Source organism: Brachyhypopomus gauderio, chromosome 1 (genome assembly GCF_052324685.1).
Source record: "Brachyhypopomus gauderio isolate BG-103 chromosome 1, BGAUD_0.2, whole genome shotgun sequence".
NCBI classification, from domain to species: domain Eukaryota; kingdom Metazoa; phylum Chordata; class Actinopteri; order Gymnotiformes; family Hypopomidae; genus Brachyhypopomus; species Brachyhypopomus gauderio.
In genome coordinates, this window is record NC_135211.1 from 22,523,905 (window position 1) to 22,546,942 (window position 23,038).

Genomic DNA, 23,038 nt, shown 5'->3' on the forward strand with positions numbered 1-23,038 from the left:
ACACACACACACACACACACACACACACACACACCTTCCAGACACACACACCCTCCAGACACAAACAGCTCTCACAGACAGCTCAGCTACCTCTAAAATAACTTTCTCTTGCCTTAGATCTGTAACCATGGATACCTGTGAGAGAATGATGATTAGGCCATATCCCAGAAATACCCATGGCCCACCAGATTTCAATTTCTGTGAAGTGTAATTAGATGGAGCTAACCCTAGGCCATATCAGGAATTTTATTAGGGATATAGTGAATTGCTACCAATTCACAAAATGTATGCATTTGGATGTAGTGGTATTTCCAGGAGTAAGAATGGCTAGACAGTCCTGCCAGAATCTCGTCTAGACAACCCAGCGTCTGGTCTCGTCTGAATTTTGCCCTGCTAATTGCGGTATTGAATGGCCGGGGTGCTATGTGTAGGGACATGGTCACGCACTCTGGCAGTGCTGCCGGTATTTTGAGTTGTTGTCTGAGCCCAGAGGCTCCGCCTTCAGCCCATGTTTTAGTCACGAATGGCTGGAGGAGGAGGAGCCTCTGCCAACTAAGCCCCTCCTCCTAGCCACTGCTTGAGCTAATTAGTTTGCAATTTGCGTACGGCGGTATCACGAGTACATTTGTTACACTCACGGCTGAGTGGGCGTAGCTAAGCAGGTCAAACACAGACTCTCTTTGAACAGAAGTTCTGTCTCGGGCTGCGCTTCTGGGCACTCTTTGTTGGGTCAGGACTCAGGGTGGGTGAGCTCACCATGCTGACTCCAAGTTAAGGTGTTGGTGTTGCCTCAGTTACGCACTTACTAGGAAGGGGTGAAGGTGTTGGAGTGAGTGGTGGTGGAGTCCATGCTGTGCTGGCTAGCACACCGCACAGGAAGGGCAGGGCTGAGTATTTCATGCTTACTTCCTGCCAAGCAGGAAGTTGCCATGTAGAGAAACATACACACACACACACACACACACACACACTTTTTCCTAGTAATAAATCACTACTGGCATCTGGTTCAAACGTGAAGCTTTTCTGGTTTTCTTAACAAAATGAATAACCAATGTGTAGATGGTATGACTGTCTGGCACCATAGCAACTCTGAGGCAACAGACCAGGCAACAGCAAACTTGTGTCCATCTTGTTTTTCCTTGTATGTTCTCCAGTGCCACACCCAGAGAACCACAGTGAGCACTTCCTCCCCCGCTCCCACTCACCAGCCCTTCACCAGCTGATCAGAGCCCGATTAGCATCTGATTAGAAACTGATTAGCGTCTGATTAGGGACTGCAATGGTGCAGTGGTGGTTCTGGTGGTGCTTAACGAACTTCCAGAATATCAGTGAAGTCGTTTGCCTGGGTCTGTGTGTCGGTAATACAGTAGCTGGCATTCGGTGTATTTCATGATCCTTTCCCTGTGTGTGTGTGTGTGTGTGTGTGTGTGTGTGTGTGTGTGTGAACTACACAACTCCTCCCACTGCAATATCGATTTCAGTCAGTTCAGCAACTTCCACTATTGACCTCTGGCGCATGTGGCAAAGCGGCTCCTGTTGAAGGAGCACGTCACCCTCGGACCTCCAGCACCCCCTACAGCACCTGGACGCAGAGGTGGGGACTCGAGTCACATGACTTGGACTCGAGTCAGACTCGAGTCATTAATATTAAGACTTTTGACTTGACTTGAAAAAATATTCAGAGACTTAGACTTGACTTGGACTTTTGAATTGGACTTGAATTGGACTTGAACCTGTTTACTTGCAAAGACTTGATTTTTTTACCCCAAATCTAAATTTTAAAACGCATATTAATATTTATAAAGTGCGCCCCATTAATTTCATTTCCATCCTTCTGACGCAGACCGGTCCTCTGCTTTTCCACACTCTGTACGTTGTGTGTGTGTGTGTGTGTGCATGAGCTGCAGCACAACCAATCAAATGGGGGGGTCAGCGAACGTGAATTGTTACCGGGCGGGGTGTAAAATGGACACAAATTCCATCTTATATGGAAAGTATTATATCGCGATCGATCGATCGCCAGTGGTTGGTGCCAGAGCGAACTAGTAACTCATTGAATCATAGATAAGGATCAGAGGTAAATAAACTAGATTTTTTTTTCGGCGTGAGAAATCGGATGTGTGGCGTGTGAGCGTGTGAAGACGGTCAAATGCGTGTGTCTCACGCTCAATGCGTGAGAGTTGGCAACCCTGGGTTCTGTATCTGAACTCAGGGAAGAGAGCCTCTCTCTGTCACCATCATATCCAGTTCTATCTCAGCATGGATTGTGTATTTGAAGACATCTACGTCGAGAAAAAAATATATTGACAAAAGTGGAGCGAGTTTTCAGCTATGGGGACATCATTCTACGGCCTCATCGTGCACAAATGACATACAGACTTTTGGCCAGTTTGGTCTTTTGCAAATGCAATGCAGAATAGTTTACTGAAATGTCTAAAGTTGCATTCCTGATTCCTGTTAATTGTTCAGTTCTTATATTTGTTTGTCTTGTGTCACTCACACATGGACACACATGTTCTCCAAGAAACCAGATAAGAGAAGAGAGGGAAAAATGCTGTTATGGTTCTTTGTATTGTACTGTGAAAATATCAGCACTTTTTATTTGAACATGGAGTTCTACTTATGACTTTTTCACAGAATATTTATTTCTGGAAAATTGTAGTTTAAAGTATGAATATTTTTGCAGCTAATTTTAACAAATTGAACTGTGCAATAAAGAGGTGTAATAAAATTTTTTTTATACTTTGTGTTTTCAGTTGCACATGTTTTATCAAGATTTGAGGAGAATACAGATTTAAAAAAGAACACATGTCTATTATTTACATTTAAAATATACCTGCAACATTGGTTAAAAAAAAAAAAAAAGACTCGAAAGGACTTGAAATTCCAAGTTTCAGGCTTGGGACTTGACTTGACTGTTGCCTGTCTTGACTCGAGACTTGACTTGACTTGACTGTCTTTGCTTGAGACTTGACTCGGGACTTGAGGATAAAGACTTGGACTTACTTGAGACTTGCAAAACACTGACTTGGTCCCACCTCTGCCTGGACGGCCAAGTAGCGCTGGGGAGATGACGCGGAGAGCTCACGTGCGTTGTTGGTTGTGTGGCGGTGTTTTGGGTGAGTGGCCATCACCCCTCTGTGGCTTTATCATCTCCAGCAGAACACAGCAGAACGCCAGGAGGCCTCCCTGGCTCGGTTTCAAGCTCTTTATTTATTTGCTGAGGGCCCTCAGGCCACTCGCTGTGGATGAACGTGCTCGAAACGTCCAGGTACAGTCGTTAGGGGTGGAAGGGCGGGTAGGGATGGCTCAAGCTACCACTGTGTGTGTGTGTGTGTGTGTGTGTGTGTGTGTGTGTGTGTGTGTGTGTGTGTGTGTGTGTGTGTGTGTGTGTGTGTGTGTGTGTGTGTGTGTGTGTGTGTGTGTGTGTGTGTGTGTGTGTCATACATTCAAGGGGTCTATACCTCTTGTAGTCCTTTGTCTTCCTCAAATACAGCCTGAGAACACCACCCATCCTCCTCCCCCCACAACACTCCTCCACACTCAAAGCTGCTTCTGGGGCATCTGTGGTTTTTTTGCTCATAACCAGAACATCTGGATCCCTGGCTAGAAATATGAAGTCAACTCTCTCTCTCTCTCTCTCTCTCTCTCTCTCTCTCTCTCTCAGTGGGGGTTGTTTTTGCCCTCAGGGTTACGAGGGTTACTTTTTCACCAGGCACTGATGAATCTGCTGACACTGCAGCTGACAGCGAGGATGATGATGATGATGATGGCGATGACAGGGTCGGTGTGGAATCATAGTGGCCACCTTGATTACGTGGCACCTACAGATTTTACACTGTTGCCATATTTAGAAGCTGCTCTGGCCACAGAAATGTCTTCTGTTTCAGGAGAGGATTTCTCACAGAACACTTCTTTTCATTTTTACCAACACTGCAAAAAACTAACAAAACACACACACACACACACACACACACACACACACACACACACACACGAAGAGTGTTTCTGGGTTAAGAACACAACCCTCTTAGCTGGGCTGTCTTCCGCAAAGGCCAGGGGCTTCATCAACGAGGCCACAGTTACCATGGCGTTTATCTCTGTGCCTGTTGGCAAGGGTGTGTTTTAAAAGCAAACAGGTTTGTTTAGGCCAGGTGTTCAGGATGGAGAGTGAGACGCAGGACAGCAAACGGGCCAGAACAGTTGCTGAGGTGTGAGAGTGACGGGAACTCCAGGAGTGTGAACCACAAACAGATGGTCAGGGGTTAATCAGTGAAAGACAGGAATTCAAACAAATACAGAGTTGGGAGATATGAATCACATAGCATAGCTGCTTGAGTTTCCAGCCTTTTCTTGCCTTTACAGGAACACACACACACACACGCGTGCTCTCTGGCAGGGTCTTGTGTGTGTTGATATGGAGTTCTCCCTCTCTCATCTTGTCTATGTTTCTCCGGATACCCGCTCGGATGAAGATGTGCGTTCCTTCAGACGTGCTCGTTCGGAGGCGTGGCGAATGGTGTACCTTTTGTTTACCGTCGTGGTGGTTGGTCATTGTCGCTAACTTGCATGTCAGGTCACATGATCTCTGGGGCCACCTGTGTGACTGCCCGTGCCCCGGGGGGCCGTTACTCCACATAAATATTTTATTAAGTTGTAATGGGAAAATGTACTTTGATAACTTAATGTAGACAAAGACAAAGGGTCCTATCTGTCTGGCTTAATGTAATCTCTCTTCCCTCTTTCTCTGTCTGTCTCTCTTTGTGTGTCTCTCTCTCTCTATCTGTGTCTCTCTCTCTCTCTCAAGTCGTGCAGAACAGCAGTCTTTCTCTCAAGGCCTGTAAGAAAGAGAGAGACTGAGACTGAAGAACAGATCCTGAGAGACAGGGAGAGAAAGACAGGCAGAGAGAGAGAGACTGCAAAAGGAGATGGAGGGAGGGAGGGAGAGTGGTTTAGAAAGGAAGTGCACATAACAAAAGGAAGGCAAAACTCAGAGGAGCTTAGGGAAGTAGGGGTGTGTGTGTGTGTGTGTGTGTGTGTGTGTGTGTGTGTGTGTGTGTGTGTGTGCGTGTGTGTGTGTGTGCGTGCGTGCGTGCGCGCGTGTGTGTGTGAGTGTGTGCGTGCGCGCGTGTGTGTGTGTGTGTGCGTGCGCGCGTGTGTGTGTGTGTGTGTGTGTGTGTGTGTGTGTGTGTTCCTACAAAGGCAGCTCTGTTAGCGCAGTGAGGGGGAAACCACTCCTTATGCCTGCTGCATACTGCCGAAAAACACACTTGTGCAGTGTAAACACGCGCGTACACACACACACACACACACACACACACACACACACACACACACACACACACACACACACACACACACACACACACACACACACACGGAGGGTATACAATGTACCAAATTGCATGCCTACTGCGTACTGCCCCTCCTGCAGTGGTGTGTGTGTGTGAGTGTGTGAGTCACCACCTCTCTTGCGCTAGTCTGAACTCCTGGAGTGGCTGGCAGTCCTGCTGTATGGAGCTAAACCTCCATCTGCCCACCGCCTGCTGACTGGTGACAACCACTGTGAAAACATACCTGACAACCAATGAATCAGTGAACAGAATCAGTGCGTGAATCACTGAGTGACTGAGGCATTTCTGTAATTGCTCACATGTGTGTGTGTGAGAGTGAGTTGTTTGTTTGTATGTGTGTTTGTTTTCTGGCAGTGTGATGGAAGCATACTTGGAGCTGTTGACATGTGATATGTCAGTGTGGCCTTCCCCTAGTAATACACACACACACGCACACACACATACTCATACACTCATGCATGCACACACACATAAAATTGTGTGAGAGAATATAGGAGGTCAGAGGTGGATTCTGGATCCAGAGCAATACCAACACAACACATCCTCAGAAAACAGAAGAGGAAGTGATGTCAGTGCAGGATGTAGATGATGTCTGGGGAGAAACGGTGTGGGGTAGAGAGAGAGAGAAAGAGAGAAAAGAGGTCAGGAGATATAAACATACAGAACACAAAACAACCTGCAAAGAAAGGGGAGAAAGCAGATCTAACAGACTCAGAGCAGTATAAGAATTGTGTGTGTGTGTGTGTGTGTGTGTGTGTGTGTGTGTGTGTGTGTGTGTGTGTGTGTGTGTGTGTGTGTGTGTGTGTGTGTGTGTGTGTGTGTGTGTACGTCTGTACGCATGAGTGATGGTGAGAGTGACTGTCCGTGTGTGTGTGTCTGTCTGTACTGTTTGGGTGCGTGTGTGCGTGTGTGTGTGCATGTAGTGTGTGTGTGTGTGTGTGTGTGTGTGTGTGTGTGTGTGTGTGTGTGTGTGTGTGTGTGTGTGTGTGTGTGTACGTCTGTACGCATGAGTGATGGTGAGAGTGACTGTCCGTGTGTGTGTGTCTGTCTGTACTGTTTGGGTGTGTGTGTGCATGTAGTGTGTGTGTGTGTGTGTGTGTGTGTGTGTGTGTGCATGTAGTGTGTGTGTGTGTGTGTGTGTGCATGTAGTGTGTGTGCATGTAGTGTGTGTGTGTGTGTGTGTGTGTGTGTGTGTGTGTGCCCTTGCCACACTGTCTCATTTCCTCTACTCTCTTTTCAGGTTTAGACTAGCTGGGTAGAGGTTACCATGGCAATGTGAGCACAACTCCTTCCCCTTCGTGTGTGTGTGTGTGTGTGTGTGTGTGTGTGTGTGTGTGTTCATGTGACAGTTCTGCCTGTTCTCTTCATCAGTTTTGTTCAGACTACAGCATGCAATACCCCCACCTCACTCACATGTGTGTGTGATCACTACAAACACATTGTTGTGCATACGTCCTCTCACATTCACTAATACACACACACACACACACACACACACTTCACCTCAACCTTTAGCGCTCCTCATTCCCAGAGATCCGATACTGATCTGAGGACAGTTCTTATGCGGTGGAGCCATCCCAGTGAAGGTGCGTGGCTGATCCCGGACGGCCTCCCTGCCTGTCCCAGTGATGTGTCCCTCCCCTGCGTGCTCACACACAGCAGTCAGACAGAAGGCCTCCTCGTCCCTACGTGATCGGTCTCCATGGTATTGCTGTCTCCTTCCAGGGAAGGAGCCTCTAGCTTTGGCTCACCTCACACCAGCTCATAAGAGTACTTATTGAGCTGTGTGTGTGTGTGTGTGTGTGTGTGTGTGTGTGTGTGTGTGTGTGTGTGTCGCACCTCCCTGATCTAGACCCCCACCCCCTCCACATCTCACGTTCTGGTGTGTGGAGGACAGACAGGACAAGGGCAGACATGTGCTGCTCCTCCCTGGAGTAGCGAGTTAAATGAAGGTACTGGGAGATGAATCACTGGATGTGTTAATTAAGGAGGTGTGTCTCTGGTAGTCTGAGGAGGGGAGGAGGAGTCCACTGTCTGGGTGGGCGGGGTTATAGTCCTGAAGAACAAATATTCGCCTTGTTACGCCGTTTTCCCTCACCTGTGCGTGTGTGTGTGTGTGTGTGTGTGTGTGCGTGCGATAAGTGTCGTCTTGGCTGGCGTGTTCCTGCCGTGACGGTCGTATGTTTGCTCTCTCACGCCTCTAATGCAGATGCCTGCAGAGCAGCAAAACTCACCAACTGGAAACTTCTCACCTGATTAAAATTACAGCAGAACACCTTCACGCACACACATTCGCACACACACACACACACACACACACACACACACACACACACACACACACACACACACACGCACGCATACATGCACACCCATACACATGCATGCACGAACACACACACACCTCTTCTTCAGTGGGGTGTTTGTTAAAGCTGTTTATTTCACTTGCTGGAGGTTTGAAAACACCAGCTTGCTCAGGTAATGCGTCACGGCGCTGACGGCCAAGCTCATGAATGGTGGGGGGAGGTGGGGTGGATGGTTACATGAATAAAACGTGTGTGTGTGTGTGTGTGTGTGTGTGTGTGTGTGTGTGTGTGTGTGTAATGTATTGTGTGTAGAAGTTGTATGTAAATAATGGATGTGTGTTGAAGATCTAGTTTGTGTGTGTGTGCGTGTGTAAAGGAAGTAGTTGTCAAAATGATTCCCTCTTGTGTTGAGCTAGTCCCCAATTAAAGGTATGACAGCTACCTTGTGTGTGTGTGTGTGTGTGTGTGTGTGTGTGTGTGTGTGTGTGTGTGTGTGTGTGTGTGTGTGTGTGTGTGTGTGTGTGTGTGTGCGCGCAGCGTTCCCTTTGAGAGGTGCTGCTGAGGATGAAAGCGTGCAGACATGTGTCTCATTAATCTGCTCCTCTGTTAAAGACGACTCCTCACAGGCAGTGTAGCGTCAGCAATACCCCAGACTGTGCTGCTAATCCCAGAGAAACAGGAAGTGCTTACTGACGTTCTGTGGGTCTTTCACTTGGTTTTGATTAGAGGTTTTGTAGTTGAAGAACGTGTGTATGTGTGTATGTGTGTATGTGTGTGTGTGTGTGTGTGTGTGTGTGTGTGTGTGTGTGTGTGTGTGTGTGTGTGTGTGTGTGTGTGTGTGTGTGTGTGTGTGTGTGAGAGAGAGAGAGAGAGACTTGTTTTCTGTCTCTTCTCTGTTGACGTCTCCACCAGACTGGTATACCCAGCGTTTTCTGATGCTCACGTAGGACAGACGTACACCATGATCACTCTCATCTGCATAATTCATTCATAAGTTACATATTGTGTGTCCAGATATTAGTGTTTGGAACCACGCAGACACACACACACACACACAGACATCTGTTTTCATTCAGGGCAGTACTTATAACCTATAAGGTGTATTTCAGAGAGCTTCTACAGCTGTTCTGTGTTTGTCTGTGTGTGAATGTGTGGTGTTTCATCATCATTTATGTCAGTGGCTGTGTTTGTGTCAAAGGTTAGCTGTTCCTTGGGATGACTTTCTTGTGACTGATTTCATCTTAATGAAGAAAGCTTGCCACTCCAGAGTCTAAGATGTTACACACACACATACACACACACATACACACACACATATACACACACACATACACACACACACACACACACACACACACACACACACACACACACACACACACACACACACACACACAGCCTTTTTTCCATTACCCACCAGGGCAAAAAAGCAGGTGCTTAATAGCAATTAGTTAGATCCCATCTACTCCACTTCTAATTAGTTAATGTAATTTGATTACATTAAGAGGCGGGTGAGTGTCCATCCCCAGAGGGAGTGGGCCATGGGCGGGGCCTCTGTTCTTCAGTTTAAAATGCAAACGTCATTTCATCAGCTGTCCTGCGAGGTTCTTCCCCCTCATCACGTGAAGCACACAGCCTGGTGTGGTTGTGCACACTTGCTCTCCTCCTCCTGACCCCCCTCCCCTCTGTGAGGACGCGTCCCGCACACGGACAGTGTTTTTGGACAGCTGAACCAGGAGCCCACCTGCCAGGAGTAGGTATGTGTCTGCACTTAGGCAGTTCCTCAGGAGGGAGGGAGGGAGGGAGAGGATGAAGGAGCTGGGGCAGAGAGAATGAGAACAGCAGAGTGAGAGAAGGACAGAGGAGTAGAGAGGCAGAGAGGGAGAGAGAGAGGTAGAGAGAGGGAGAGAGGGAGGGAGAGAGAGAGGGAGAGAGGGAGGGAGGGAGGGAGAGGGTGTTAAGTGTAGCTTGACACTCAGTAAAAGCTTTAAACTCCACCTGAACTCATTGTACTCTCTGGCCTCTATGTGAAGCTCTGGGAGATGCAGTCCTGAGGCCTGGACATGGTCTCCACCGCTGTCTGTGGGTGGGAACAAAATATACGTAGGGCAATATTTCACAAATGCATTTTTACCCATAAGTGAATCGAAAACCTTGACGTTATGTTCTTTATTCAGCATGCAACTGAGTAGCGCAAATTGAAGTGCAGTAATTAAAGTGTCCAGCAGGTGGCACATAAAAAAAGAATCAATGGTACAGAAACAGCAGCAGATTGTGAGATTTATACTGCTGACACAAACGTGGGTGGGAAAATGTCTGTGTGGGGGATGGGGGGGGAGTTGGAATTGTGACTATTTCAACATTTGTGAGTGATAATAATATTCAGAGTTAAATCACTTCCTGTTAGTGGGAGGTTAGATGCTATTGGTTATATTTAGGAATTTGTTTGTTTTTTACTCTTTATTTTTCTGTGTTGGTATTTTAAATTTACGTTTACAATTACGGCATTTAGCAGACACTCTTATCCAGAGCGACTTACAGAGTTCTTGGTCTTTATTGATCAACAATAATACATAAATGATAACATTAGTATTTTTGGTAACATTTGTATCATATCATGAGGCCCATATCGTCATTTGTATCACATCATATATGAATTTATTAGCAATACACAGCCCTGCCTTGATCTAGGATTCTAGCAGCACAGGACAGCTGATCTCAGACCAGTGGACAAGGGCCCTTATAGCAGTGCTGGTGAAGATGACAGCATTTTGAGTTTTGAGTCTGAGGGTGTGATTTGGTGTCTCTCTTTCTGCTATATGTAATACACACACACACATACATACACACACACACAGAGGTGAGGAATGTTATGAATAGCGGTAAGAACAGGAAGTGTGTTCAGTGTAATGTCTGAAGCACTCGTGCCTCACAGCAGGATCCCGGTCCATGGAGGAACCTCCTTCATGTGTTGTCTGTGTCGCACTGACGTTGCATCACGCACCCGCCTACACACACACACACACACACACGCCTGTGAGCATGACGAGGCGTCAGTTAAGCCCTGAGACGTGTTGAGTGTGGCTGTGGTGGAGACTACCGCAGGGATCTACACCTGCTGCTGCACTCGCTCCACCTGCACTGAAGCCTCCGTCAGCGACACCACCACCTCACCCTCCTGGCCACCACCGCACGCTTCACCTCCAACCCCATAGGCCCTGTGAGGGAAGTGGTCCGTGTGGGGGAGGGGGCAGAAACGGAGCATGCTTGGATTGCAAACACCATCGCTAACATTTCTGTAGAAATATGAGCTCTAATAATTAAAGGGTTTTGTCTTCAACGATTCAGATGCTTTATTGTAAAGTGTAGTAATGTGATAAATTGGGGTGTGTGTGTGTGTACACACTTGCACTGCAGGTTTACTTTGCAGTGTGGTCTTGTTTTCTGTTGGTGTTTAATCAACAGAGGATTATGGGTTGGTTTTTCCGTACACACGCGCGTCTCTGGTATCGGAGACTCTTCCCTGCTGCGTGCAGGAGAGGACAAAGACCAGAAGGTGGTGCAGACTGCTGAATGAACCGCTCTGAGCTGTTCCTTCAGGACATCTGCGTCACACTCCACTCGCTGCCTAAGTGATGGACGTCACATTTAGTGGTCGACTTATGGGGTCTTGTTGGTTTAATGTACTGTGATGCTGAGAAACGCTACATCTGGCTTTCCCAGGTGGGCACATCCACACGTGGGTCTGAGAACTTCTGGGTCCTCTGTTAGAGGCCTCCATCCTCTAACATCGAGGGTTTGTCTACCTTGAGCGCACATATGTGTGCATGCAAGCACACACGCAAACACATACAAGACAAACTCTTTCGGCAGCATGTGATAACGCACTGGTGTTTTAAGTTCTCTCTAATGAAAGGTCAAAGGTTAACGATAGGCTTTGTAGATGTGCTGTGGCTCTCCTGTACGAGGGGGGGGGGGGGGGGGGGGGTGTTCAGTTGAGACCAAGGTGTTGTGGTGTTTACCAACATACCGGCGTGTTCCCAGGGCGATGACGGGTGTGTTCCAGAGCAGAGATGATTAGTGATGGAGAGCGTCAGAGAGGCGGAGGGGAGGGGAGTTGGACCCAGGCAGATCATTTTGGGGTGCTGACCCTTGGTCTGAGCTGGTGAATCTGGGGGAGGTGAAGAGAGAGAGGGAGGCAGAGTTGAAGGAGGGAGGGAGAGAGGGACAAGGAGGGAAAGATTAAGTTGGATGTGGAGAGAGAAAAGAGTTCTGTTTTGTAGCTGGAATAACGGTATGATGCTTGCTTCTCTTCCTAGTGTGTGTGTGTGTGTGTGTGTGTGTGTGTGTGTGTGTGTGTGTGTGTGTGTGTGTGTGGTTAGCTCTCTTCCCTGGAGAAGGGGAAATTGCACCATCCTCCATTTGAAAGGCAGGGCTGGTAGGAAGTGTTCATCACGACCAGGACAGACGTATGCTGGCTGTCCTGAGAACACGAGTTGAGTTAGCAGCAGTGTGCAAGCAGCTGGGGACTCTTCGCTGTCTAAGCTGCACCAAGGGAGCCTTAGACAGGCAGTCTGGGCGCTGGCCTTCACAACACGCTTCTCACAGACATGTGCCGTATGTGTATTACCCATCCAGCTCCATCATGGTGTGCTGGGATCCTGGCAAAGCCAAGACAGAGGAGTGTGGTGTGGGTGTTTCTGATGAATCACGTCCATGTTATCATGTTGTATGGCCATATCGCAGGTGGATTATCTAGCGGTACAATCTCAACACGGTAGTCTATATTGCATCTAGCGGCATCTATGGGAGCCACAGGTGCTACACTCGTGCGACTCACAGGTCCTGGATCAGATGTTTGGGGTCGTGACTGGTCATATAGCTGTACTGACCCCAGATCAGAATAGGTGCACTATAATGTCTGATATGTTAGTATCAGCAGTGCTGTCCTTCTGATATTGGATCATATAATATGTTCCTAATATTATGACTGTATTGGGTTAATTTGCACTGTGTAATGATCTCAGTTCTGGTGTTGCCTGGACCAGAGGTGGATTTGACCCAATTGGTACACCGTCTATTTTCGTTCAGGAGTGGGCAGTTCTTGGCTTCTCTTCCTTAATCAGACCTGTAGACACTCCTGGGCCTCCCCTCCACCTCCTCTCAGACCAGGAGGCTTTAAGACCCCCAGCACAGCCGGTCGAACCCTCCCTCTGTTGTAGATAAGTACAAGTACAAGGTGCAAGGCTCAGGCGATTTTATTTAGACAGGCGGTCACCAACCGTAGATTTACAACAGCGATAAATGCTATTTTTGTGTAACGTGTTGAGTTGTGAAGTGCTGCACGTGGACGGTACGGGTGTTTCTGCCACGTGACCCTCCGGCCGTAGCCGCTACATGAGTGATCTGCTGCGTCTCGGGGGGAGAGTGATGGAGAATGGAACCATTAAGAGCGTAACACTGCCATGTTAAAGGAAAAAACGCATTCTGATTGGTGTGCAGTTGCCCTGTAATTACTGATTTAAAGTTTCTAACAGCCAGACTGGTTCAGACATGCTGCTATGGTTTATCATCCATTACATTTCTCAGCCATTCATGCCAACAAGCATCTTTTTGCAATCATGACAGCATATTAAATTTAATGGCCGTTAATGATAAAATACTAAAATTGATTTATAAAGTGCTTTTCTTAAACCCAAACACTGGCCAGAATACATTTTTATTTTATGTAACGCTGTTGACACCTAAACAAGTTCAACGTGTTCATGTTCACGTATTGCCAAACCAACACACTCACATTCTTTTTCTGGACAAGCATTTCTCATGCTGTGTTCAAAATAGCCTGCTGTATACTACTCATTGGTACTCAAAATCAGTATGCAGTATGCAACCAAAATGAATTATTCCAGTACCCAGGTGACTTATTACTTTCACATAACTTCATAGTATGGTTTGTGTCTGAGGCACACTGTATACTATATTGCATACTACTACAGGGACCAGTATCAAGTATAGAGTATATACCGAGTAGTAGGCTATTTTGAACAGAGCCTCACTTTCTATTGAGGAATAGGTTAGAGGAGGTCACATGATCTGGAGAGGAGGTCACATGGTCTGGAGAGTACACCAGAATTCCCTATCATAAGAGAATACAGGTAAAGCTATTAGACATAATGTGGTCGTGGTGACGTATGACAGTAGCAGATCAATAGTTTGTTCAACATCAATTATTTAAATTATCGCAATACCCGATCATATTGTTTTTTGGCTCGAGGTTAACAGACACACATTCCCATTCGTACGAGTGCTGGTATTTTATCTATATGCGAACTTGTACACACGGTCGGTTAAATGTCAACGTGCAATACTGCGAATGTGCGATTTGCACAGATGCTTGTGGGAATGCGGTTGTGGCCAAGTCAGTAATGTGCACTCGTTGCCTTGTTCCCTTGCCTTGGCCACAGCCCCTATCCCCTAGCTCTCAAGCCAACAACCTCACAGTGCACACTGTTCAGTCCCTAATCAGTGAGCGTGATCCAATTTCCACACTCCTCACTCAGAATGGGAACCATGGATATGATTCCAAGTTTTTGTGTGGTTATGGAGTGCGCATGGGTGTCTGCTGTGTGTGTCATGGGGAGTGCTCATGTGGGTGTGATGTGGAGTGAGGCCACTAGGGAGGGTGTGTGCACTCTGCCAGTGATGGGCAGGAGAGGCAGCGTCTGAATGGTTGTTCTCTGTGCAGGATCGTGCACATGTGCGCATGTCTTTCTGTTTATGGAGATGTGAGACGTTCAAGGCAGGGTTCTGTCTCTCATCAGTGTGTCATACACGTGGTGTGAGGACGTGACGGCCTGCATAAAATCCCACCGAACAGTGAGCGTGATGACGTGTGTGTGTGTGTGTGAGAGAGAGACAGAGATGGAGTTGTATTTGTGTTTCATTAATAGCAGGTGCTTGTGTAGCATGTGCGAATGGATGTGTGTTTGTGCACAGAGGAGGAAGATGATGGATGTGTGTAATGGTGTGTTTCAGGAAATCACCAGTTATGAAGGAGAGGGGGGGGGGGTTGGTCTTTCATAAAGACATTACTACACTTTATTTCTCTGCTCTTAGACTGCACTGCCAGCGCTGTGGTGAGACTGGTGTGTAAGAATGGCCTTGCTGAACAGCTGTTTTCGCATCTGAAGCACAGCACATTTTAGCAGTATTGAGTAGGAACACGTTTTTAATAAATATATTTCCACACACGCACACGCGCAGATGCCATCTGAAAGCCTCACCATCTTGAAGTGTGTTGTTCTGTCTGAGGCCTTGTCTGAGGTGTTCTGCAGAACAGGCTGTGATGTGTTGGTGAAAGGGGACCTCTCTGTTTCTCTCTCTCACGACTGTGTGTGTGTGATGTTGGGTTGTGTTGTTTGTTTGTGATTAATTGTGATTGTGTAATTGTGATTAATGTTGGGTTGTTTTGTTTGTTGTAGGTGCTGGGGAGTCAGGAAAGAGCACCATTGTGAAGCAGATGAAGTGAGTTAAGCTAATCACACACACACACACACACACACACACACACACAGAGGTTAGGGTGGGTCGGTTACTTCTGCCATACATCTATGCCTCTCCACTCTTTCTGACTACTAGTTTGAGTAAAAAAGTCAGTTTCTCTCTGTCTCTCTCTCTCTCTCTCTGTCTGTCTGTCTCTTACTCTGTCTCTCTTACTCTCTCAACAATCAATAAAGTGTTTACTTTCCTATTAAACACATTCACACATTTCCTCTGTCTCTCACTTATCTCACGCACACACACTCGGACACACACTCTGGTTGTGTTTCAGATGTGTTAATGGAGATTCTCAGAGTGATCAATAATCACACCTCACACCCCTCACTTTCTGAGGAGCACACAAACACATCTCCTAGCAGATGGTCACACACACACGACACACAGCTGAAGTGGGAAGAGCTGATGGTCACTGGCTCTACTTCAGTCGCCCTTGATCCTTCACACACTCACTAACACACACACACTTACATACACTCTCGTGCACATGCTCGCTCTCTCTCTCTCTCTCTCTCTCTCTCTCCCTCTCCTGACCTCAGTGGTTTAATCATTCCTCCCGGTGGTGGAGAGGGGGGTGGGTAGGTTTCCATCATCAGTCGATTATTCCTGCCTTTTATCATTTCACAGTCTCACACTTACATGCTTGCTCTCTCTCTCCCTCTCTCTCTCTCTCTCTCTCTCTCTCTCTCTCTCTCTCTCTCTCTCTCTCTCCTCTGAGCTGGACTGCAGATTGAGACCTCATTGCCTAATAATTGCAACTTCCCCTAATTCCAAATCTAACATGAGCATGTGACTGTGCACATGGCGTTCCTGAGCTCATAGAAATGGTACTGCAGGTGCTTATCACGCAAACATAGAAACCAGTGAATGCAGGAGTCAGTCAAACCTTAGCAGAGGGGTTTGTATGCATCTGCGTACGTGTGTGTACGTGTGTGTTGAGGATAGGGGAAAGGACCTCTGAACAGAGCTATTTGGCTGGCTTGCCACCCTTGACTCCTGCATTGTACTGAGTGGGTGGTGCTCCTCCTCTCAGCCTTAGTGCCCCGCCCCCCTGCTCTGGGCGGACTACAAAGCCCCGACCACTGACTCCTGCACTAGGAACAGCAGCCTTTAAAGAAAAAAAACACCGAACTAATCTTCTGTGTAGCACACTCAGGACACCCCGGCACCCCAGGACACTCCGGACGCTCCCGCACACTCTCTCACATGGCACACTCTCTCACATGGTCTTTTCTTCCATTCTTCCCTATTTTACCAACACAAATCTTCAGTTCCCTATTTTCACCCCCCCAAATCACGAACTGCACACTACAGGGTCTTACACAAAGCCGTGTTACATAAGTGTCGCAGTTGACTAGCTGAGCACGTTATGGTAGAGAGAGAGAGAGAGAGAGAGAGAGAGAGAGAGAGAGAGAGAGAGAGAGAGAGAGAGAGAGAGAGAGAGAGAGAGAGAGAGAGAGAGAGAGAGAGAGAGAGAGAGAGAGAGAGAGAGAGAGAGAGAGGAGAGAGAGAGAGTGAGAGAGGAGAGAGAGAGAGGTGAGGAGCACGCGTCAGCCTTATATTCACAGCTGGCTGGCTGGAGGGTGAGGGGGTTCAGGTCTTGAAGGAACAGATTCTACATCTACACTCTCCCTTCCTCCCAATGCCCCCACCCTCTTCCTCAGGATCATCCACGAGGACGGATACTCGGAAGACGAGTGTAAGCAGTACAAGGCCGTGGTGTACAGCAACACCATCCAGTCATCATGGCCATCATCAAAGCCATGAGCAACCTCAACATCGAGTACGAGGACCCCGCCAGAGCCGTAGGTTTATCTTCTATTATAAATAAACACACACACACGTGCACACACGTGCACATACATGCACACACATGCACACATACATACATAAAAATCAGCATGTGTGTTGAGGTCACTCAGTATTCAGTCACAAGAATCCGTGCATACACAGTAGAGGTGTCTTCAACTAAGGATTTTCATAGTCGAATCTGATTCGTCAGATTGTCCCTTTAGTCAACCAATAGTTGAATCAGGTTTTTTTTTCCTAGAGCGCCTTAAACGGGATCTCGTTCTCATTCAGGACTTTTTTTCACTTCAAAGGAAAAACCTTAAACACTCAGATAAATGAATAAACATGTAGGTTGGCTTTATTCAGCATTTACTTATTTACTTATTTATTTTTTTATGTAACATTAGAGAACATTAACAAAAAAAAAAGTCACCGTCAGTGCGCATATCGAACTTTGTCAGACAGGCACTGTGCAAAATGTCAAAAATATTTTAAATAAAATACACTTGCCTGAAAATATAAAAACAATTTGCCACACAACAGCAAAAAAATTATAAGTAAAGTTTCAAGTAACAGCGTTTAAAAACCAAACAACAACAAAAAATGTTTATAGGCCTACTTGCTGAGGTGCACCGCGACGAGACGACACGACCGAAACGACAAACGGCTGAACTGTGTTCAGCTCCGCTAATTTGGATTGTGCAACTGCAGGGTGTGATTTATTAATGTGTAGTAAGGAAGAAGCCTATTGTTAATGTGCACACATCATTTAAAAATATTATTAACAGAAATTAGGATGATTTTATTTCACAAAAGACTATATATAACGAAAACAAAGACATTTCATGTAACAACTAATGCTTAGCAGCATCCTTGGGCACCCCCATGCAGTTAGAATGGTACATTCGACTATGACGTTCATAGTCGACTAGGGTCCTCCAATCGAATAGTCGAATCAGTGACTATTGAAGGTCACCCCTAATACACAGTGGTGTGGACACTGGCACCCTGTTGAGGGTGGAGTTAATTCAGTAGTGGGCGGAGTCACCATATAGTGGGCAGAGTTACCATGTGGTGGGTGGAGTGACCCTGCAGAGACGAAGACCGTAACCAGCATCACTCTGCAGTGGCTCTGCATCCCTGCGTTCCCCAAATTACACGTTCAAGTTTGATTTTTAAATGCACACACACACACTCTCACACACTCTCTCACACACACGCACACACACACACACACACACACACACACACACACACTCGCACACAAGGACCAGTTTCCCATTAGGGAGTTGCATGAACGCTGTGCGTGTGTGTTTGTGCAGGACGACGCGAAGCAGCTCTTCGCTCTGGTGGGAGCCGTAGAGGAGCAGGGTGTTCTCCCTGAAGACCTGAGCACCGCCATCACCCCGCCTGTGGACTGACGGAGGCGTTCAGAGCTGCTTCACCCCGCTCCAGAGAATACCAGCTCATGACTCCGCTGCCTAGTGAGTACACACACACACACACGCACATGAACACACACACACACACACACACACGAACGCACACTTGTACTTATTTCCCACTCAGAGGCCAGACCGTCCTGAGCCATTACTGCTCTGTACTGCGTATCTGTCTCTGTTTTACACTCAGTGCTCAGTGTAAGAGAGTGTGTGTGTGTGTGTGTCTGGCGGTTCATGGGCACTCCACTCATCGCACTCTTCACACAGCGCCCCCTGCAGGGTTTCCGCCTTTCCTAATGTAGCACTGAGCGGAGCTAGCACCACCTCTCCCTCCACTCCTCCACCTACGAGCACCTACTATGCTCGTTGATCAAAGGTGTTTGTGGGTGGTGTGTGTGGGTGTGGGTGTGGGTGGTGTGTGGGTAAGTGAGTAGAGTTCACACACCCCAGTGTTCTTTGCGGTTAGCCACAATCCGTGTGAAAAATTACTTAATTAGTTTGTTTCTCCGTTTCCTCCCAGTTATAGGCATGTTGAGTTTGTCTTTTGAAGAAAGAGTTTAACATGCAGTGAAGAAGGTAGAGAGAAAGAGGAGATGTAGGGGGTGATGGAGAGATGGGGTAGTGGAGAGATGAGTGGTGGAGGGGTGGAGAGATGGAAAAGACTAAGATGGAGAATAGAGACAAACATGGGAGTGAGCTCCAAGTCCTGTATGCAGTTAACAGACATAGAAACCATGTGAGTGCTAACATCCTCTCCACTAGGGGCACTAGCGTGCCTCTGTTAGATTATTGTTGTTTATGATAGAACAGATGTCAAAGCAGGTTTCAGTGTAGTGCATGATGGTTGAAATTAGGCTTAAAGTGAGACTGTGTGTTTTATGATGTCTTCAGATTTTTTACATTTTTGCTGGTGACTTTGAGGACTAATCTTAAACACACACGCTTGTTTGCCTAACGAGACTGGGGCTTGGCTGGTTAGCCCTGAGTAATCGGACGCACAGGGTGTGTGTTGGGAGGCTTCAGAACGCCGGTCAGTCCCGCTCGTTAAAAGACGAACCTGTAGTTGATGGTGAGGTTGAGGAGGAATTGCACTTTTACCTGTGGACCAGAGACCGAGTGCACAGAACAGGCCATGCTTCAAAACATGCTCAAATCCCACCCAGATTTGAATGGAATTATAGTAGCTGCAGAAATATTGCTTGAATATTCCACGGTGTTGCCCACAACCCGAGCGTTAGGACACCATAAGCTCTCTCTTGTTCTCTCTGTCTCTGTCAGTGTTGGGGTTGGTGTCAGTGGTGCAGTCTTGTCTTGTTTTGGTGGTGGTGTTTCCACATGCTTCTCATGTATTAGATGCAGTGAGGTCAGTAATGCTAGGTCAAGCTGAACTGGGATAGAAGGTGGATGCAAAAAAAGGTGATGGAGCTAAAAGAGTGTGTGTGTGTGTGTGTGTGTGTGTGTGTGTGTGTGTGTGTGGTGTGTGTGTGGTGGGGAGGGGAAAGGGAGAGAGCTGAATGGGGGGTTTGTGGTATATAAAGGGTGTGTAATTTTCCTTCTTCCCCACCTTAGTTTCTCTCTCTCTCTCTCTCTCTCTCTCTCTCTCTCTCTCTCTCTCTCTCTCTCTCTCTCTCGTGTGTGTACGTACAAATGCATGGATGCACACATTTTGCATGTAGCGTTTGTGGGTTTTGCTAACGGCTAGCAGGGTGTGTAGTGTGTGTGTGTGTGTGTGTGTGTGTGTGTGTGTGTGTGTGTGCGGCTAGAAGGGTGTGTAACATGTGCGTGTATGGCTAGCAGGTGTGGTGTGTGTGTGTTGTGTGTGTGTGTGTGTGTGTGTGTGCTGGCTGCCACAGGGATCTTTAACACTGCATTTAAGGTGTGATGTTTCTCACATAGCTCTGACACACATGGGCAGGTTGGGGGTGGGGGGGCAGGTTGGGGGTGGGGGGGCAGGTTGGGGTGGGGTGGGGGGGGCAGGTTGGGGGTGGGGGGGCAGGTTGGGGAGGGATGGTAGGAGCTGTTCTTGCTCATTGTTTCCTTACACCACTGAGCACCTAGAGAACCTCCCACGTGTGTGTACAGGTGCATTGTGCGTGTGTGTGTGTGTGCGCGCACATGTGTGTGTACTGTGCTTGTCTGTGTGCATGTACACATGCTGTGTGTGCATGCGTGTCTGTACGTGGGGTATTTTAATCCCTAAGCTTCTCCTGGTGTTGGCTAACGCAGCTTTGTTCTGAGCAGTGGGCGTCTCCTCTGACTTCTCTTCACTAATTAAAAGAATCCTCTCTGATTTGGTTGATTAGACTTCGTATGCGTGCGTAGTGCTGTGTGCCAGTGTAATCACACCCCTGCTTGCCGGTCTGATCGCCCCCCTGCAGCGTCCAGCAGGTTCAACCAACGAGCAGGGGGCTCTACACAACACTGGGGGCATTAACACAGGCATTTGGTGGTATGTAACCATTTGGTGGTATGTAACCATTTGGTGGTATGTAACCATCTGGTGTAGCTACGATCTATGCTCTGAGGACGGCAGTTCTGCACAGATCTCACCACTATACTACGCTATATTTAAATAGTAATAAACACATTTATTTGTGTTTTTATATATTTTTTTATAAATCAGTGTAAGCAAAACATCACAGTACACAGTTACAGTTGAAAGGTCTGTCCATGCAGGTGGTATCTGCACTTGGTCCTGTGAGGGGGGGTGTATATCTACAGCTGTGTGTCTGTGGTTGTTGGTAGGTACGTCTGTGTTTGTGACTGTGTAGGTACGTGTGTGTAGATACGGGTATGTGTGTGTGAGTGGCTTGTCACTCTGAGGTTACATCAGGTCTTTCTCTCTCTGAGCAGTAAGAGCAGGTCTCTCTTACTCTGAGCAGTAACAGCAGGTCTTTCTTACTCTGAGCGGTAAGAGCAGGTCTTTCTCACTCTGAGCGGTAAGAGCAGGTCTTTCTCACTCTGAGCGGTAAGAGCAGGTCTCTCTTACTCTGAGCAGTAAGAGCAGGTCTTTCTTACTCTGAGCGGTAAGAGCAGGTCTTCTCACTCTGAGCAGTAAGAGCAGGTCTCTCTTACTCTGAGCGGTAAGAGCAGGTCTTTCTCACTCTGAGCAGTAAGAGCAGGTCTCTCTTACTCTGAGCAGTAAGAGCAGTCTTTCTTACTCTGAGCGGTAAGAGCAGGTCTTTCTCACTCTGAGCGGTAGAGCAGGTCTTTCTCACTCTGAGCAGTAAGAGCCGGTCTCTCTTACTCTGAGCAGTAAGAGCAGGTCTCTCTTACTCTGAGCGGTAAGAGCAGGTCTTTCTCACTCTGAGCGGTAAGAGCAGGTCTTTCTCACTCTGAGCGGTAAGAGCAGGTCTCTCTTACTCTGAGCGGTAAGAGCAGGTCTCTCTTACTCTGAGCGGTAAGAGCAGGTCTTTCTCACTCTGAGCGGTAAGAGCAGGTCTCTCTTACTCTGAGCGGTAAGAGCAGGTCTCTCTTACTCTGAGCAGTAAGAGCAAGTCTTTCTTACTCTGAGCGGATAAGAGCAGGTCTTTCTCAATCTGAGCGGTAAGAGCAGGTCTTTCTCAATCTGAGCGGTAAGAGCAGGTCTCTCTTACTCTGAGCGGTAAGAGCAGGTCTCTTTCACTCTGAGGTTAGAGCAGGTCTCTTTCACTCTGAGGTTAGAGCAGGTCTCTCATGATCTGAGTCCTTAGAACAGGTGCTTATTGCACACACCCTTGCAGTGGAGGGAGGAACCTCTAGATGTCTTCAGGCTAGTGAGCTAATCGCTAAGCTGTTGTTCTGTGTTTCTGAACTCTGTTCCAGTGCCCTGACCCAAGCATTTCGCTGTACAGTACGTTGTACAGTACATGCTGTATTTGTACACATGTATTTGTATGTGACATTTAACGCCATTCCCTTTGCTTTCCATGCTGTATTTGGTCATCTGAGTAAAATTTCTGTACTGATATCAATTACTGTTCTGATCCATAGCTGTTTGCCTGCATTCATATTTACGAAACTTCTGAATACAAACCTATACAAATTTATCCCATAAGCGTTTAAGGTTATAGTTGTATATTAATGGTGTGGTGTGTGTGTGTGTGTGTGTGTGTGTGTGTGGTGTGTGTGTGTGTGTGTGTGTGTTCTCAGCTACCTGAATGACCTGGGAGAATAGCCAAACCAGACTACATTCCTACCCAGCCAGATGTGTTGCGGACCCGTGTGAAGTCCACAGGCATTGTAGAGACACATTTCACCTTCAAAGATCTCCACTTCAAGTGAGTAGACACTCCACTATCCGGAAAAGTGTGTGCCTGTGTGTGCGTGCACATGTGCATGTTCAAGAGCTCTTTGAATGTTGTCCACTTTTAGCTGAAGTACTGGCCAAATCAGAGCTGAGTGTTTGGGTTGTTTGTTAACATTGTCCAAGCCCACACACAACCATCCTGTTTTTAGCTTTGCTTTGCCCTTTCTTCTCATGTCTAAACCAGTCTGGAATTAGATCACAGGACCTTAGATCAGTCCTCGGATCTAGCGAGCCCAGAGGTCTTCACCACCCCCGTGCTGTACCTGAACTGGTTAGTTAGGTCTCTGTGCCACATGTGCA

At 47.3% G+C, this 23,038-nt stretch overlaps 1 protein-coding gene across 1 annotated transcript in view; it reads left to right on the forward strand.

Annotated features, from left to right (window-relative positions):
- Positions 1 to 23,038, forward strand: part of gnai2a (guanine nucleotide binding protein (G protein), alpha inhibiting activity polypeptide 2a) — a 42,254-nt gene that overhangs the window by 12,972 nt on the left and 6,244 nt on the right. Inside the window, 7 exon segments of the mRNA XM_077003295.1 lie at positions 15,142 to 15,184; positions 16,882 to 16,955; positions 16,958 to 17,022; positions 18,331 to 18,411; positions 18,413 to 18,492; positions 22,582 to 22,595; positions 22,598 to 22,709. Coding sequence (XP_076859410.1) covers positions 15,142 to 15,184; positions 16,882 to 16,955; positions 16,958 to 17,022; positions 18,331 to 18,411; positions 18,413 to 18,492; positions 22,582 to 22,595; positions 22,598 to 22,709 — 469 coding nt within the window.